Consider the following 18,499-nt stretch of genomic DNA (forward strand, 5'->3'; position numbering starts at 1 on the left):
TCAAAAGGAAACTAGAGTGCCACCAGAGAAAAGAGAATCGAAAGATAGGCTGAAAGGCTGGGATGAGGGAGATGGGAGGCAAACTCCTGTGGAGCATAAACACCAGCACGGGCTAGTTGGGCCGAATGGCCAGTTTCTGTGCTGTATATTCGATGTTAAAAAAAAACCAAGAACTGGCGAGGGAACCACTCAAGTCCCCAACTTTAACTCACCCTGGAGAGTCAGCGTGCGTGCGCCGGCCCGCCGGCTGGACAGTTAAAATGGCAGGCTAGCGCGGGAAGCATTCAAACGCTAACGGGAAGCCGGCTCCAGTGTTGTGAATGAAGGCTCTACTCTACGGCTGCGCCACCTCACGCGACCGCAAACTCCTCTCGCGCCAAGCAGCCGGAGCGCGCATGTGCCGAATTATTTGAACAGGGGGGGGTGAACCGATCTGGCGCGCGTTTGCCGGAGCGGCCGGCCGGTTGAAGAAGGAAGCCCGCTTCGACACTCAATTCCTTGCGTATCTAATAATGATCATTAAAAGAACCCCAGAAATGAAAGATCTTTAGGTAGGGCGTTGGGTTGAGTGGAAGACCACACAAGTCTTTTGGATTGTGCACTTTTCCAGCATGCCTTGTCACCCCTCAAACAAAAACCTTTCTTTTCACCACGGGACGGTGCGGCACTTTTACCGCCAGCTGTCCTCACTCTACGTTGAAGCATCAAATGAAAGGAAAATAACTTTTGATTGTGATTTTTGTTGTTGTTTTAGCTCGGTTTCCACGCATCTTAACCGCCAGCGTGAATATTTTGCAACGGGGGAAAAAAAAACTAAATTGTGCAACAGCAAGCCACTTTTTTGACAGGATTTTCTTTGTAATTTTATATTTCAGTCGTTATTTCCAAAGTGCGTCCAACAAAAGGGACATTTAATACTCGCTCGCCGCCGCCGTTAAAGGCGGTTAATCAAGCAATTTAAACCACAAAAAAAAACGACCAATTAAAAACAAAAAAAACACAATCGAACTGATTGTGTTGTATTTGTGAAGGGAAGGAAAGGCCGGGCCAGTGGAGTTCAGGTGAGTTGCTCCTTGAACAGTGATCCCAGCTGGAATTGGCCGGCCGCGGATCCGGGCCAGTCTGGGAAGTTGACGCGTGATGTGTCAATCATGCGGCGTCATGGCATCTCCAGGAGCCGATGGTTTAACTGCTCCGGCCTCCCAGAGCTTTGATAAAAGGGATCGGTTGCCCTAGCGAACAGTTCATCGAGGGCCAAAAATAGTGGATCTCTCACTTTTTTTTTTGCATTCTGTCAGTCGGAACCAGGGGTTGGGAAGGAAACGTGTTAACAATACCCTTTTGCATTGCAAATTCCACCGTGCAAGAATTGGAAGCAGAAGTTTTGCACGGTGCTTTCCAGATTTGTTTTCTTTCAAACCACAAGAGGTTTTTTTTCTTCCCACCAACAAACGATATGGACTATTTTTATTTATTGTTTTCTTCTTTCATTCCGTTCTTGCTAGAATGCAGGCTTCATGCAGCAGGAACAGAAGGTAGGCATTTGCAAACTTAAACATTCTTTGTCCTATGCGATTAAAATGTATTGGGCTTCTCAATATATTTTTTAAAAACCTCTCCAGTTCCCCCGAATGCTAATGCGGAACTGTTGTAGTCTTCAAAGTTTAAAGAGGTAAACGAAGTAGTTTCATTCATATGGCAATGCTAATTCTTCGATAATCGTTACTTATACGGTTTAAAGTTAGAAAAAAGTGATACTAATTTTGCAGCAAAAATGCGCAGGACTTGATGGACGTACGCAAGTAGTATCTGTTTATTTTCCTGTAGATGTGCTTTCCGGGAAGTTTAGCGATTATGGTCTGATAGTACCGTTTAGTACCGATGACCAGGGTCGGTACATATCGCACATTGTATCGACTGCAGACGGTGAGCCACGGTCTGGGCGGCGCGTTGCACGGAGCACCCCCCATCAGAGCAGAGGGCAACCGGACTTGTACTTTAACGTCACCGTTTTTGGGAAAGATTTGCATTTACGCTTGAAACACAACGACAGACTGGTTGCTCCCGGTGCAACGGTGGAATGGCAGGAGGATTTTCAGGACCTATTCACCGAACCTATCCATGGAGCCTGCGTGTTTTCTGGGGATATTACTGACATGCCAGGAGCTACTGTGGCTATAAGCAATTGCGATGGTTTGGTGAGTGTGGAGAAACTAGTTTCTCTTATTATTGTAATAGAACTGACTGTTCAACGCATCAATAATCGGTGCATGCTGCAGGTTAACAGTGCAGTCCTGTTATATAAAATCTCGATGGGGAGCCGAGTTGGTTCTAGTCAAAGTTGCACCAACAGGAATAAGTATATTGCAGAGAACCCTTCACGAAACTTTTTTCTAGAAAAATTAGCAAATCACCAATGCAGAAAGCTTCTTTCAGTCGATTGTAAAAGTTATGTGAATAAAGTTTTAAAGTTAGGAGCTTGGATCGTGGTCATGCATTGTTTGCAAGTTGGATCTCTTATGCATGTGCTTCTAGATATCGATGTATATTAGATACGAAGGTGTATGAACATTGGAAGTTTGGTCATTCACTACGTACAGTAAATTTTTCCACAATGATTAAATAAATAGCTACAGTATTTCTACAAAGTAGACTTCAAAACCAGTGTTATTTAACGTTGCGCACAGTTTCATTTGTTTATATTACTAATGCATCGGGTAGAAATAGCAAAACTCTCGTGAAACAACAGCCCCAAACCGTACAAATACTAGCTTTGTACCATATTCAGGGTTTCAGTTTTTCCGCCTTTCCTTGTGTTGTTTTGATTGGTGAGATGTTAGGGTGTTTGGGATGTTGACCTTCACCTCCTTTCCGGATTGGCTTTCACTTTATGTGCGTTACGACTTCGAGGGAGAGCAAGGGAGGATCGTTCGAATAAATCTCCGCAGGATACCGACTTTTTGCAAATGTTTGTCGAATGACTAGAGGTAGGGCTTGGTTTATAATCTTAATGTATTAGATCTAGTATTGTGTTGCCGTAGATAGTCTAATAACGAAATGTAGTGGATTAGTGCATTTGGGTAGTGCGTTGTTGAGTCTTGTTTGCCTTCTGCTAATTCGTCATCTTGTTTGTCAGATTTTAAAAACGTGTACTGATTGAGCTGTCGTGTGATATTGTGGGATCGGTAGAATGGCCATAACTGTATTGTAACCATGTCAAGGTAGGGTGAGAACCCCTTCAAGGGTTGATTTCAGAACGCAAATTCACTGACCAGTTGCAAAAGTTTAATACTTAAAGCGCAAATAGCAACGTCGAGATCGACTTCCGGGCTAGTTGTGTTCCATTAACCAGCGTGGTTTTGTGTGACGGGAAACGCGTGAAATCAATATGGTGTTGATGTAATTTTGCAAGTTATTGTTTTAATGTGAGGGTTTTCAATTTAGAACTTCAATCAAAACTAGATTTTACTGTTTTTAGTTATGACATCCCGGAGACAGTAAATTATGGCAATGACGGGGGAGGGGAGAGGCGGAGGAGTGGAGAAAACAGAACCACTGGTCAATGAGGTCTGAATTCCGCATTGCGAATGCTATCCTGTGTGAAGCACGTGTTGTGTACCTTCAACCGTATAAAGAGAGATTCCAGGGGGTAATATAAATACAAGAATGTATCAGTAATACACTCCATGAGTAATTACTATGAATAATTTGCAACTTCATGGTTTATTTGGCAATTAAGTTGTATTTACTTACGCAAGTATCATTATTTACTGAAAATTGCATGCCATCAAGATCTGTACATTCTATCTCATGTAAGTTGCACTTTAATTTTTTTTTGATATTCCATATTTAGTACGGGATGAATGTTTTTCTAAATAGGGATGTAAATGTGAGACTTGGTTTGTGAATTAACATGAATGAAACAGTGACTAAGTTCCCCATGGGAATAAAGTAGTGTATTCCATCAATTGAGCAATATTTTGGCCAATATCTCATCCAAAATGCATATTAAGTAGTACCTCAAGATTTACTTGGATTTGTTTTCCTGAAAATTATCATTGGAATTTGAAAGTTAGAGGCATCTCCAATGCTCTGATCATTATTTATAAAAGTGGTGGAGGAAATCACAAGCTTGGTTACATGTGATTATTAAATATTTGTAGAGTTTATTTTAACTAAATGACCATATCTGTCACCATGTCTTAAAGAATATTATAGCATATTTCACTGACTTCCTTGTCTTTAGTCTGGGTTAAAGGTAGAGATGTTATTGTTGCAAAAAATTGTTGCGACATAAATACTAGAGATTTTAATGGTTGTAATTTTTTTGATGCAAAATACTTGTACGCTATTTGCATTCTTGTTGATTAGTAAAAAGAAAGACTTGCATTTATACAATGCCTTTCACAACCTCAGGACGTCCCAAAGCACTTTACAGCCAATGAAGTACTTTTGAAGTCTAGTTACTGTTGTAATGTTGGAAATGCAGCAGCCAATTTGCACACAGCAAGCTCCCACAAACAGCAATGTGATAATGACCAGATAACCTGTTTTAATGATGTTGATTGAGGGATAAATATTGGCCAGGACACTGGGGATAACTCCCCTGCTCTTCTTCAAAATAGTGGCCACGGGATCTTTTAAGTCCACCTGAGTGAGCAGACAGGGCCTCGGTTTAACATCTCGTCCGAAAGACGGCACCTCCTACAGTGCAGCCCTCCCTTAGTACTGCACTGCAGTGTCAGCCTAGATTTTTGTGCTCAAGCCTCTGGAGCTGAACCCACAACCTTCTGGCTCCGAGGCGAGAGGGCTGACGTAGTAGGGACATGGTATGGCAGACGGAATGTTTTGCTGTTAACCTGAGGACACCATCAACATAAATAATTTTTAATATGTTCCCAACTCTTAAGTTGGCACAATCAAAATAAACTGCAGTTGAATTGTGTTATACAGGACTAGGGACTTTGGTTGTTGCCCTTGACAAGTACCAGGTTAAAGATTCAATTCATCACCTTTGAATTTACCATTTAATCAGCTGTTGCTCAGCAAGTGCGGATTAATATGTCTGTTTTACAATTTTGTTGTATTACTTGAAAAATACAGTATTGCCTTTTTTAAAAAAAAAAACATAAATTTTTAAGTTTGTACTTTTATGTATCTTGTGCTCAAGTTGAGGGGTCAGGATTGGAGAACTGTTTGTATCGAGCATTCCCAGGTTTTGCATAGTGAGGTCAAATGCAGAGTAACAGTGATTAATTTTATATACACAAGTCCCTTTTGTAATCTGTCCTCCTTTACACTACACTAGGATGCTATCCTAATGTTTTGTATTGCATTGTGGCATATAATCCACTGGTCATGGAAGGATCAGAGGCAAGCCTTCCAACTTACTTTAGTGTTAGCCAGACAAATAGAATATACACAAACTTTTGCAATAGTATTATTAACTGTTTAATATTATCTCCTCTAAGTTTTTAAAATGTAGGGATATAAGACATTTTGCTATTATGATTGGCAACTAACCAGTGATGAGGTGTCACAGCATAATGATGCTCCAGTGTGCTGTGTCTTGGAATAGACTGTATCTATAATCTATACTTAAGGAGAAAAGAGGCAAAGAAAATCTGAGCAAATCATACTAGATTATTCTATAGTGGAGGTGTCACCATTGCAGGCACTTTGTACTGATTGTTATAATGGGTCGTATTTTGCGACCTCTACGGGTGTGTACACACCCATAGGAGCCATGCAAGTTCCGAGTTTAGGCATGCGAAGCGCATGACAGATCCTCCGTATCCCCAGGAGATGGGCCTCTGCGGGTGGAGTTGCGCTATTTGCCCAACTTCCGCCCGCTGAATGCTTGTGAAATTATTACGCCTGGTAAAAGCAGGCCTATGGCTGCTCATAATTTTTTTTTTCCTATTTCTTAAACTCTTATCACTCATTTATACATTAAAAACTCTATCCAATAAGGTAAGTTTATTTTTAGCCCTGTTAAAACATAAATTTTCATTTAATTAAAATGCCATTTAATTTTTTTAAAATTTGTAATTAAAAATTTTTTTATTTCATGTGTTTGTGTATTTTTTAAGTGATCCCCATTCATACTTATGGGAGTTGCGTATGTAAGGAGTTCCCGTAAGTATGAGTGGGGATTCCCTTTTATTAGTTGGGCCGGCCCACATAATCTCGGGCGCTTGCGAACCGCATGCGCCCCTGGGATATGTGGGCCTATGTCCGCGTGGACCTGGAGAGGCCCAGGATCGCAAGCTTCTATACCTCCCCGGGCCACCAGGTAAATGCGTAGATTTTTTACAGGTCGGAGGCATCTGCCCGCAGGAAGCCTCCGATCGTAAATTTTGGGCCAATAAGTGACGCTCAAATGAGTGAAAATTATGTCAGGGCTGTTGATTTTTCTCGCATTCTTACTCCCAATAAATCAGGACTACTGGCTGATGGGCACATAAATTCGCATCAAAAGAGCATCAATGACTGAAATGCTCAGAGATTGATGCCAGTGATATTAATGGATTACAGTGGAGCTGGCAAAGGGGATTTCACTCCCTAAATGTAGATCACAGACCTAAATGTAAGTGTGGTTTTCTGTAGTTCTAGTTCAAATGCATACGGTGGGTTGCAGGCATAGCTTGTAGCTTTGTCAGCAAAGCAGGTAAAATAGAAAATTTAATGAAAAGCCATGAAATAATTGGACATCTCTTCTACAGATGATGAATTAAATATTTTTCATTGATAAGTTTAACATTGTTGAGCACGCATGCACTCTGAGCATCGCAATATCACTCAAGTACATCTCAACAGACTTCAGAGTACTCTTCCGAGATGTCTTCTACAGAGCCTTGCTGCTGAGAAGGACCTAGAGGAAAGAGAAAAGTGATGAGTTAGCATAGGGTTTAGTTCTGGGCACCGCACCTCAGGAAGGATCTATTGGCTTTGGAGAGAGGTACAGCGCAGATTTACCAAAATTATAATGGTTACATTATGAGCACATCCTGTGTCTCACCTCCTGACTCCCCAAAGCCTTTCCACCATCTACAAAACAAAAATCAGGAGTGTGATTGAATACTCTCCACTTGCCTGGAGAGTGCAGCTCCAACAACACTCAAGAAGCTCGACACCATCCAAGACCAAGCAGCCCGCTTGATTGGCGCCCCATCAACCACCTTAAACATTCACTCCCTCCACCACTGGCGCACTGTGGCTGCATTGTGTACCATCTACAAGATGCACTGCAGCAACTCGCCAAGGCTTCTTCGGCAGCACCTCCCAAACCTGCAACCTCTACCACCTAGAAGGACAAGGGCAGCAGGCGCATGGGAACACCACCACCTCCAAGTTCCCCTCCAAGTCACACACCATCCTGACTTGGAAATATATCGTCGCTGGGTCAAAATCCTGGAACTCCATCCCTAACAGCACTGTGGGAGTACCTTCACCACACGGACTGCAGCGGTTCAAGAAGGCAGCTCACCACCACCTTCTCGAGGGCAACTAGGGATGGGCAATAAATGCTGGCCTTGCCAGCGACACCCACATCCCATGAATAAAAAATAATTATGAAATGAGGCAGGGTTAATGTGATTAATTAGTAATCCTGTAGTCAAGAATCCTATGGGGAAGAGGATCATAATATGATAGAATTTCATACTGAGTTTGAGAATGTTGTGATTAAGTCCAAAACTAGGGTCTCAAATTTAAACAAAGCCAATTACATAGGTATGAGGGGCAAGCTGGCTAAGGTAGATTTGGAAATTGGATTAAAAGATATGACAGTAGATAAACATTCCCTTGAATAAATACTCCACTGGAAAAGTGGTCCAACTGTGGCTAACTAGAGAAGTTAAGGACCGTATTAGATTAAAAGAAGAAGCTTACAATGTTGCCTCAAAGAGTAGCAAGCCTGAGGATTGGGAGGATTTTAAAAAACAGCAAAAGATGACCAAGAAATTGATAAAGATGCAGAAAGTAGAATATCAGCGTAAACTAGCAAGATATATAAAAACAGATTTGTAAGAGCTTCTACAAGTATGTAAAAAGGAAGAGATTAGCAAAGGTGAACGTGGGTCCCTTAGAGGCAGAGACGGGGGAGATTATAATGGGAAATAAGGAAATGGCAGAGATGTTAAACAAATATTGTTTATCTGTCTTCACAGTAGAAGACACACAAAACATGCAAGAAATATTGGGGAAGAGTCTAATGAGAGTGAAGGACTTAAAGTAATTAATATTAGTGAAGTAAAATTACTGGAGAAATTAATGGGACTAAAAGCCGACAAATCCCCTAGACTTGATGGCCTACATTCTAGGTTTAAAAGAGGTAGCTGCAGAGATAATGGATGCATTGGTTTTGATCTTCCAGACCTCCCTAGATTCTAGAATGGTCCCCTTAGATTGGAAGGTAGCAAATGTTGCATCGCTGTTCAAGAAAAGAGGGAGAGAGAAAACCGGGTACTATAGGCCAGTTAGCCTGACATCAGGAGGAGGGAAATTGCTAGAATCTATTGAGGGACATGGTAACAGGGCACTTAGAAAATCATAGTATGATTCGACAGAGTCAACACAGTTTTATGAAAGGGAAATCATATTTGACAAATTTATTTGAGTTTGTTGAGGGTGTAACTGACAGGGTAGATAAGGGGGAATCTGTGGGTGTAGTATATTTGGATTTTCAGAAGGCATTTGATAGGGTGCCACACAAGAGGTTGTTGCACAAGATTAGGGTTCATGGGATTAGGGTAATATATTAGCATAGATTGAGGATTGGTTAATGGACAGAAAGCAGAGAGTAGGAATAAATGGGTTATTTTTGGGTTGGCAGGTTGTAACTAGTGGAGTGCTGCAAGGGTCAGTGCTTGGGCCTCAGCTATTTACAATGTATATCAATGACCTTAGATGAGGGGACCAAGTGTTTCCAAGTTTGCTGACGATACAAAGCTAGGTGGGAAAGTAAGTTGTGAGGAGGATGCAAAGAGGCTGCAAATGGATATAGACCAGTTAAGTGATTGGTCAAGAAGGTGGCAGATGGAGTATAATGTGGGGGAATATGAAGTTATCCACTTTGGTAGGAAGAATAGGAAAGCAGAATATTTTTTAAAAGGTAAGAGATTAGTAAATGTTGGTATTCAGAGGGATTTAGTGTTCTTGTACACGAATCACAGAAAGTTAACATACAGGTACAGCAAGCAATTAGGAAGGCAAATGGCATGTTAGCCTTTATTGCAAGGGGGTTAGAGTATTAGAGTAAGGAAGTCTTGCTGTAATTATATAGGGCTTTGGTGAGACCACATCTAGTGTACTGTGCACAGTTTTGGTCTCCTTATCTAAGGAAGGATATACTTGCCTTTAGAGGGGGTGCAACAAAGGTTCACTAGATTGATTCCTGGGATTTGAGGGCTATGCTAGGAGGAGAAATTGAGTAGAATGAGTCTTAATTCTCTGGAGATTAGAAGAATGAGAGGTGATCTCATTGAATCATATAAAATTCTGAGAGGGCTTGACGGTAGATGCTGAGAGGCTGTTTCCCCTGGCTGGTGAGTCTAGAACTAGGTATCACAGTCTCAGGATAAGGGGTCGACCATTTAGGACTGAGATGAGAAATTTCTTCACTCGGAGGGTAGTGAATCTTTGGAATTCTCTATCCCAGAGGACTGTGGGTGCTGAATCGTTGATTATATTGAAGTCTGAGATCATTTAGTTTTTTGGGCACTAAGGGAGTCAGGGATATGAGGATAAGACCAAAAAGTGTGGTTGATGTGGAAGATCAGCCATGATCTTATTGCAGGCTCGAGGGGCCATATGACCACCTCCTGCTTCTATATCTTAGGTTGCATAAACTTGAGCTGCATTCCCTTGAGTTTAGAAGGTTGAGGTGTGATCTAATTGAGGTGTTTAAAATGATAAAAGGAGTACAGGAAACTTTAGTTTACCTGGAGGTTGTATGTCCGGAAACCTCGATCTACCGGCAGAAATCAGGAGCCGTTTTGTTAGGTTTTTTTTCTTCTCGTGGCTTTTTTTTCCCCCAACAGTCAGGCTCTGGAAAGTCTCTCTGAAGCTGTTGCTAAGCTACAGAGACGCTTCCAAGGTACGGGCCAACTGTTTGAGGCTGTTGCTGAGCAACAGTGTTTGTTGTCAGATACGGAGATGAAAACCTCCGTATGCTTCAACATTAACGCTGGTATGTCCGGCAGTTTTGATAGATCGGCAGCAGCTCGGTCCCGTCGGTGTCGGATATCACAAAGTTTCCTGTAGATGGAGAGAAGATATTTACTTTGGCACAGAAATCTAGATTAAGGGGCACAATCTTAAACTTAGAGCTAGGCCATTCAGTAGTGAAATCAGGAAGCGCTTTTTCACACAAAGGGTAGGAGATATGTGGAATTCTCTTCCCCAAAAGGCTGTAGATGCAAGGCAAGCAGTTTTCAAGATTGAGATTGACTGATTTGTGGTAGATAAGGGTATCAAGGGATATGGATCAAAGCCAGGCAATCGGATTGAGATACAGATCAGCCATGATCTAATTGAATGGCGGAACAGGTTCGGGGGGCTGAATGGCCTACTCCTGTTCCTGTGGCACTGTAACAGATGATAGGCTTACAATGTAGCTTGAAGTTTCATTGTGGCTGTGCAATTTAAAAAAAAAAAAAAAAAAAAAATTCTTTATATTACATGAAGGGGCACAAGTAATAAGCAGAGACCCTGTTCAGATAAGCCTCAGCCTCTCCATCTCTAATGCACATCACTATTGAAGGGCCACTAATTTCCAGAGCTTCCTGCTCCATCTCAATGAGCCCATGATGCTGGGTGTTCCTCCCCAAGTCTTATTCCTCTCCCTCGTGTTGTGCGCCGTTTTCTCCTGCAGAACGAGAGGACAAAAGTTAATGAGTGGCTACTGAAAAGGAAAGTGCACATTTGTGGTGCTTCTGCTTGTAGTGCATATGCTGAGGGGGAGAAGAAGCAAGATGCATGCAGGATGGGAGGTGTTGAATGGAAAGCAAGTGGCTGGTGTGTGAAGTGAGGAAGTAGTCATCAGAGGAGACCTTGGTTCTGCAGTTGCAACCATGTAAGAACAGAATGCTGAAGGCAGCAAGGAAGAGGTATGTGTTTGGAATTGGAATGAGAGGTATATTATGGCCTTGTGGTTTGTGAAGGATGTGTTGCAGGGGCGGGTATTGTTGAGTGCAGGGGAAGTGGGGGTGGAAGGACTGTTGTCGGGTGTTATTGAGAGTGATGGAGAAATATAGAGCTGTTATTCCCCCTTTCTACTCTGAGGACATTGAAGTGTTTCCTACATTGATTCCAGGTCCCAGGGATAATGCTCCTGGAACTGACCATCTCTGCCACCTCTCTCTAGGCCTGGTCGATGTAGATCTTGGGAATCTTCTTCCCACTCTTGGGGAGGAAAAAGAACACCCCTCCCCTCTTTCACCAGCACCTCCAGGAAGGCATCAGAGAACTTGGGGGCAGCCTTACGACTCATTTCTCGCATTTCTACAAGGTGCTTGTAACCGAGCAATCTGGCATAAGTGAATACAACCTCCCTTTATGAGGTGCATTCATGCTTTAAATGGGTCTCTGGGGGCCCACCTGGAAAGTGGGTGGGCTACCCATTCCTGATGTGATCATAAATGAGATTTGGGAGTTACAATAGCGGGCCTCAAACTAATAACGTTTGGTGTCACCCCTCTGCCCATCTGAAAACTGCTCCCAATTAAAATTCCCTCATTAAATTTTACAGCATACAATGAAGCCATTCAGCACCTGTGCTAGCTCTCAAAGAGCTATCCACTTACTCCCTTTCCCCATATCATTTAATTTGTTCTTCAAATATTCGCTCCCCTTTTTATAAAAAAAAAATAAGATTCTGCTATCATCACTGTTTCTTGTAGGGCACTGTGTTTTTCTCTGTTAAAAGAAATATAATTTCTCCTAAACTCTCCTTTTTTGGTGGTGATCTCATTTATATCCTGATACTGACCCAGTAGAAGTAGATTTTCCTGATTTTTACCTTGTCAAAATCATTCAGAATTTTGAACACCTCTATTGCATCTCCTCTTAGTTCTTTATTCTAATGGAAAGAGCCCCACTTTCTCTGGTCTCTCATCATAACTAAAATCTCTCATCCATGGTATAATTTTTAGTAAATCTCTTCTGTACCCTCTCAATGGCCTCGACATTCTTCCTAAAGTAGGGCACCTAAAACTGGACATAATATTTCAACTTTCCAGAAGGGGGTCCAGCTCCCGAGGTGCTGGCGATCCTCTGGTATCTCGCCCAAGTTGCCATTTTCCTGTGAACCTCAAAAGGCTCTTCATCTGCAAGGGGGAGTGGGGCTGCTGAGAGTCACAGCTGAAGTAGATCTCAATCCACATGCGTACTGTCTAGTCAGGGGTTATTGAATAGCAATCAGAAGCATCAACTCTGCTTTTCTCCCTTCCCTCTCTTTCCCCCCGCCTCCCCCCCCCCCCCCCCCCCCCGACCCCGACCCTTGCCCAGCCAAGATACTCTTAGGCTATACTGCTGCTTTATCCATTACTTTTTTTTGATGGTTCCAATGAGAGTAGGATTCAACCCAAATATGCAGAAATGGATGATTGCTTGAATGAAGCTTTAAAATAGTTTATTACACTGCTGGAGGCAATGATCTCAAAAGAACATGCCTCGGGCAGTACTGGTTTTCAATATTTTGTCTTAATTTTTATACAAGTGAGATTGTGGTAATTAGAAGGGCTTCACCTAAAGGCAAGACCATTTTTATTTGCCATAACATATGCAATGTAAACTAATAATACTAGTGAAAATAAACCTGCAAAATTATAACAATCTAGACTATGGGCTGGATTTTGATTGAGGAGTTGGGGAGGAGGCGGGACTACAACTTTCGGGGTTGTAGTCCCGCCTCCATCGAGTTGTGGCCAACCACACAATTTTCACTTGATTGACCTTGTTAAGCCCGCCCAGTGGACTCAGTAGGCTAATTAAGGGCCACTTGGCAACAGGTGACATCACAGATTGACATTTCATCTGTCAAAAGCTTTTGACAGATGAAATATCAGCATTTGACAGCTGTTTGAAGCTGTCAAACACTGACAATCTGTATTCCAAGTTAATTCCTTCCTCTCGAGCTGATTTAGAGATCTCTCCAGAACAGAAAACTGAATGCTGCAACTTTTGACAGCTCACGGCCATTCTGCTTTCTGTGCCGGTGAGATGAGTGACTCCTGAGACCTGAAGGAAGGCTGTAAAGGGAAGTAAATGTAAGTAAAACTTCTTTAAACACTTTACACACACCAAACACACTTACCTCTGCACTCATGCACCCATCACTCACCTGAACACCGGACATCTTGAACCCTCCAAGCCTGACGGTCTGCCTCGCTAACTTGGCGTGGTTTGGAGCCATCAGGAATCCCACACTTCAGCAATAAAAATAGAGATTAGGCTAAAAACTGCCTGTTAACAGGCAGTTAATTGACACTAATCCCCTTTCTACCTCGGGGAGGCGGGTCCCAGCACAAGTCGGGCATCCGCCTCCTTTGAAACTGGCATGGAGGCGGGATGGGTTCGTGCCCCCCGATTTCGAGATTTTAATCCCCGCACGCCTCCAATCCCGCCTCCACGGCTCAATGAAAATCCTGCCCTATGTCTGCGCATTTGCAAATAATGTAACTTTACCACAAAATCAGGTTCAGTGTTCTCCTAATTGTTTGTTTGCTCATAAAACCTCAGATCATGACTTGAAGTTCCAGGTTCTTGTAAAAGGTCATATGTTCAGCAGTTTAGTCCCAGTAAAGCAACTACATCTTCATATTGAATAAATACCACTGTCAATTGTTGTTAACTCGGTTTATCATGTATGTTTTCTATTTCAGAAATGATATTACGTACTGAGTCTGGACAATTTGATTTTTATTTCAGTATTTTGTAACTGATTTTTAATTCCCTCTCCCCACCCCCACCCCCCCACTTGCTCACCCAAGATAGCTGCTAAGGTGGGACATCGCCATTTCTATGGGCATAATTGTTGACGCCCATCATTTGGCTAATATTTTTAGCGATGTGTTTAATGAGTGCAGGAAGGCACCCCACCCACCCCCTGTCCAGTTTTCCCTCACGCCTCCAAACAATTTGACTAAAACTAACAAAACTCTTCCACTGGGGGAAATGTGAATGTTGTTTTTGGAAATATAGTATATTAATGGAATTTTTTTTGACTCTTTGAGAAAAGATCAGTTTCAATTTTCAGTAGTTTCGAGTATAAGTATCCTTTTAAAGAAGCTGGCTACAGTCTATTATAATTTTGATATATTACAACCAGCTTATATTGGCCAACAAAAAAGCAATGAAGTTTATTTAAAGCATTGCTTTGGTTTTTCAGAATGAGCTGTTTCTGTATGTAAACTCTTGCTGGAGTTTGTCAGGAAACCAGCTTCTTCAAGGCCCCTTCGTTCTCCCATGCTGAGCAGAATTCTTTAAGCTTTGCCAAGGCTCACATGAGAGGTTTTGCTTATTGGTGAATTCATCACATGAATTGTGGAAATTAAAACAGCCATATAAAACTTTTCATTAGGATTGAGTGGATGAGTAGAATTGTAATGGTGTAAATTAACTGCACTCATTGGATGAATATTCAGTACAATAATAGTGTAATTTAGTCTGGGTAACTATCCATATGAAGAAATGTGTGAATTATTGGGACAAGCATTGAAAATGCTACTAATATTCTCTTAACTTCAGTAAAATTATATTTTTATTTTAGAATGTGGGGGAAAGGGGTCTGGGTGGTGCTGTATATTGGAACACTGTCCTTTTACCTCCAGGCTCTGGGACCAAATCCAGCCAAGAATCATGGGATGAAAGTCTCTTCTCTGACAGCTGTAAAGGCTGAGAAATAAAATGAGTTTGGATGGTTTTAACTCCATCTCCAGTAGGCATGAGTCCACTGCACAAAGCTGCCCATAGTTCGTTGCTAATTAGGAATGTCACTCAGGGAGGCCCAACGGGTGGTATGGGAATTAAAATGTGATACCTGTGTAGTAGCAGTATTCTTCTGAAGCTGCATTTGAAGCAGATTATTGGCAATGTAGAGGGAGCTTTACTTTGCATCTAGCTTGTCCTGTCCCTGAACTGGGATTACTTGACACTGACATTAGATAGAATCGAATTTTGTCTGTATCACTGCAACCCATTCATTGGTAGTATAAATATTACACATTTTATTCTCTTTCCTCTCACACTATTTGCCACGGTGCATGATGTTTGCAGGTAAACTATGCCTAGTAATAATATGGTGCCTGAGGTGCAGACACTGGCATTCTGACTGTTCTTCGGAATACATGACAAAGGCATCCACCCATTCCCTCCCCACCCAAATATTTTCTTTCCCCCTTGTACTGATTCATTGGGTAAAGGTTTCGCAGATGCTTGAAACCCTCCACTATCACATTCAACTAGCTGTTTTTCATCTAGATGGTGGATATTGGCAGGTTATTCAGCTGTAGCAAGTAACACAGCTCTTGCTTGATCCTGTCCTCACCTGACCAGGTGCCCATGCACTTTCTAACATGGGCCACTGGATAGTAGTTCACTGGATAGTAGTTAGGAGCTGGATCACTGGTTGATTTTTCTTGTCCTAGCCCAGGGTGTTGATGCCAATTATACTACCCCTATTGCTGCTCCAGCTGAGAACAGCAATCTCTTACCTGGAACTTTATGTATGTCTCAGAAATGCATCAATTGATGCCTTTACTCACTAGGTTATTAGAGGAGCTGTGACAATCTGCTTCTAAGTGGAGTGTAAGTGCTGCATAACCAAAGCAAACAAATAAAATGTTTCTCCAATTGAGTGCAAACTGCAGAGAAACTATTCATTGTTTTCTAGCACTGATCTCTCATCTTGACTAACTGAAAATATTTACAGTAAACAAAGTGGAAGGAAATACAATCTGGTCTATAACTTTGATTTTCTGAACTAAATATTTGTATTTTGTACATATTCATATCGACACATACGGGAGGTAAGATAATGTACAATTGAACATTGAATTAATAAACATCATTAATTGCTTTTCCATTAATACAATCTCACTCTTATCATTTGACCTATTTCCAAATGCATAAGTTTAAATAAAAGATCAGTTTCCCTAATTTTGCTATGTTGTTTAACCAGCATGCCAGAAATATTTGGCGATTGATGGGGAGGAGTCGGTGAAAATTTTTTCCAGCTGCTGGCTCCTAATGGCAATGCTGACTACAGATGTGTTTTTTTTTAAATATCTATATATATACATTTAAAAGCTGTATGTAACAACCTCCTTGTTAATTCATACAGAAACGTTACTCATTGTGGTGACTAAATTGTGCTTAATTGCTCTCTTTATATTTAATAGGCTGGATTGATTCGTGCAGACACTGGCGAGTTTTTCATTGAGCCATTGGAAAAAGGACAGCAGGCACAGGAGAAAAACGGTCGTGTTCATGTGGTGTATCGTAGGTCATCTGTCAAACAAGCAGTACCAAAAGACCTACATGTTGAAGGTATTAAAAGGACTAATAGCTACTGAAAGTTTCAGCTTAAGTTTATAAAAAGAAAAAAAAAATTCGGAACTCGTTTAAAAACAAAAATCCTGTTTGTTATTAAAACCCATGGCGTCTCCAGAATGCATTCTGCGTACTAACATCGCACAATATTAAATGCTCTTTATTTTTACAAGACTAATTTTATTACAGTGTTTGCTTTCTGCATCCTTTATCTGTTTTTAATCTGTGTACTGTTTAGTGGATGTCCATGTGATATCTGCATTGTTATTTTTTGATCTGAAAACGCAAGAGTTTCTCTTCTAAATTGATGTGGTACATGGAATTTTGGCAAATGTGTTTTTAATTCTGTAAATCGACAGTTTAAGGTACTGCTTAGTAATGATGTGACATTTAACTAACGTAACTTGCCTGTGCAGGCTGCCACAACATATTCATTTCAACACTTAACATTTCTGTGTGGTATGTTGAGTTCTTTAAGGGAACTTCTGCTTGACTCCTGTTAATCTTTTCATACACAGGTGTTTTAATGAAAAAAATAAATTAAAGGATGAACTATTTGGACTCTCCTAAAATCTCTTTTGGCTCAGCATCCATTTTTATATGGTTTGATTACACCTCAGTGAAGTGCATTACGAAGTTTTTGTATGTTAAAGGCGCTATATAAATGTGAGTCAAAGGTGGTAACCCTAGGGCAAAGGTTGTCGATGTTGCTCAGTGGAATTTTTATCTCTGATTAGTGTGCATTGCTAGAGCAGGTATTCTGTAGAAATGAGATACTCAAAGTCGTGTAGCATTTTATTAGATATGCAATCTTAAAGCCAATTTCCCAAGCCCATACTCTGTCTGATCAAGCTATCTTTTCATTACCTCATTTAAAGCCCAAGCATACTTGAGATTGAGCATGCCCGGTATGATGAAGTCCTATGCAGTGGGCATCTGAGAGAGGTTAAATATTCTTCTTTTTCTTCAGTATGAAGAAGGCTTTAATTCACATCCCAGCCTTGGCTGAAATCCAGACTTGGCAATCCTTGATGGGCAATGTTGGCCAGTTCGTGGTCGGTTCATTAGAGCTCTAGTTTAGGCCAGAAAATAGTGACCACGAGATTCAAAATGTAACTTCTGTTGGCTACATAGCATCCACAGAGAAATATTTGGATATCAAAGTCACTGAAAGAACTTACTTAAGGTGGAATTACCGATATACAAAAAAAAATAGACTTGCTTTTGCTCCCAGAGTTTATTTGTTGCTCCGCCTGTGGACTGACTGCTTTGATCTAAGAGAATGAGACAGATTAGGCTGTGGAATTCTATATAACCATTATCAGCATGGCTCTGTGATTCCCCTAAGAGGAAGCATGATTCAGATGAGCAAAAAGGATGAGGTTGGACATTTGAGGCAGGAACTGACATGCCAACCTAGAATTTGAACCTAGAACTTTCTGATCAGAAGACAGATATTGTACGAATTGCACTAAGATGGCAGCCCTACATTTGAAATGTTGTGTTTTGTGGAATACCTAGTTTAAGATGCCCAGATAACTTACTTCTGTGTAATTGTAATTGCAAAATGTGCAAATTATTTTGCTTTAATTATCTTTAATGTCAGACACCCATCGGTATCTTGTATGATTTTTAAATACCAACTGTTCCTCATTACCAATGACCTCCTCACCTGTGTCATCAGCTCACCCTGATGTGTTGCAGGCCACATTTCATGACGGAAAGCAAGAAAAATAGTAACAGATGGTGAGAGTGAATTACTGGAGTGTATGGGGTCTCTCCCTGATTTTTGGGCTTGTGCAATTACTGGCCCACATCCAACTTAAGACCACACACACATCTATAATTCATCCCTGATCATTCATTATTCTACAGATTAAACTCTGTAGGAACTCAAATTATGCCGTTCCTGGACTTTTTATGGACTGACTTGAGAATAGTTGGT

At 41.3% G+C, this 18,499-nt stretch overlaps 1 protein-coding gene across 1 annotated transcript in view; it reads left to right on the forward strand.

Moving 5' to 3' along the window:
- Window positions 1–271: 271 nt before the first annotated feature.
- LOC147098520 (A disintegrin and metalloproteinase with thrombospondin motifs 14-like) overlaps window positions 272–18,499 on the forward strand; it is a 222,997-nt gene continuing 204,769 nt past the window's right edge. Inside the window, exons 1-3 of the mRNA XM_085969985.1 lie at window positions 272–1,535; window positions 1,828–2,198; window positions 16,404–16,551. Of these exons, the coding sequence (XP_085826111.1) occupies window positions 1,457–1,535; window positions 1,828–2,198; window positions 16,404–16,551 (598 nt within the window). The 5' untranslated portion in view covers window positions 272–1,456. The remainder of the gene's footprint in view (window positions 1,536–1,827; window positions 2,199–16,403; window positions 16,552–18,499) is intronic.

Source organism: Somniosus microcephalus, chromosome 29 (genome assembly GCF_052327205.1).
Source record: "Somniosus microcephalus isolate GS21.2 chromosome 29, FLI_Smic_1.0, whole genome shotgun sequence".
Lineage (NCBI taxonomy): Eukaryota > Metazoa > Chordata > Chondrichthyes > Squaliformes > Somniosidae > Somniosus > Somniosus microcephalus.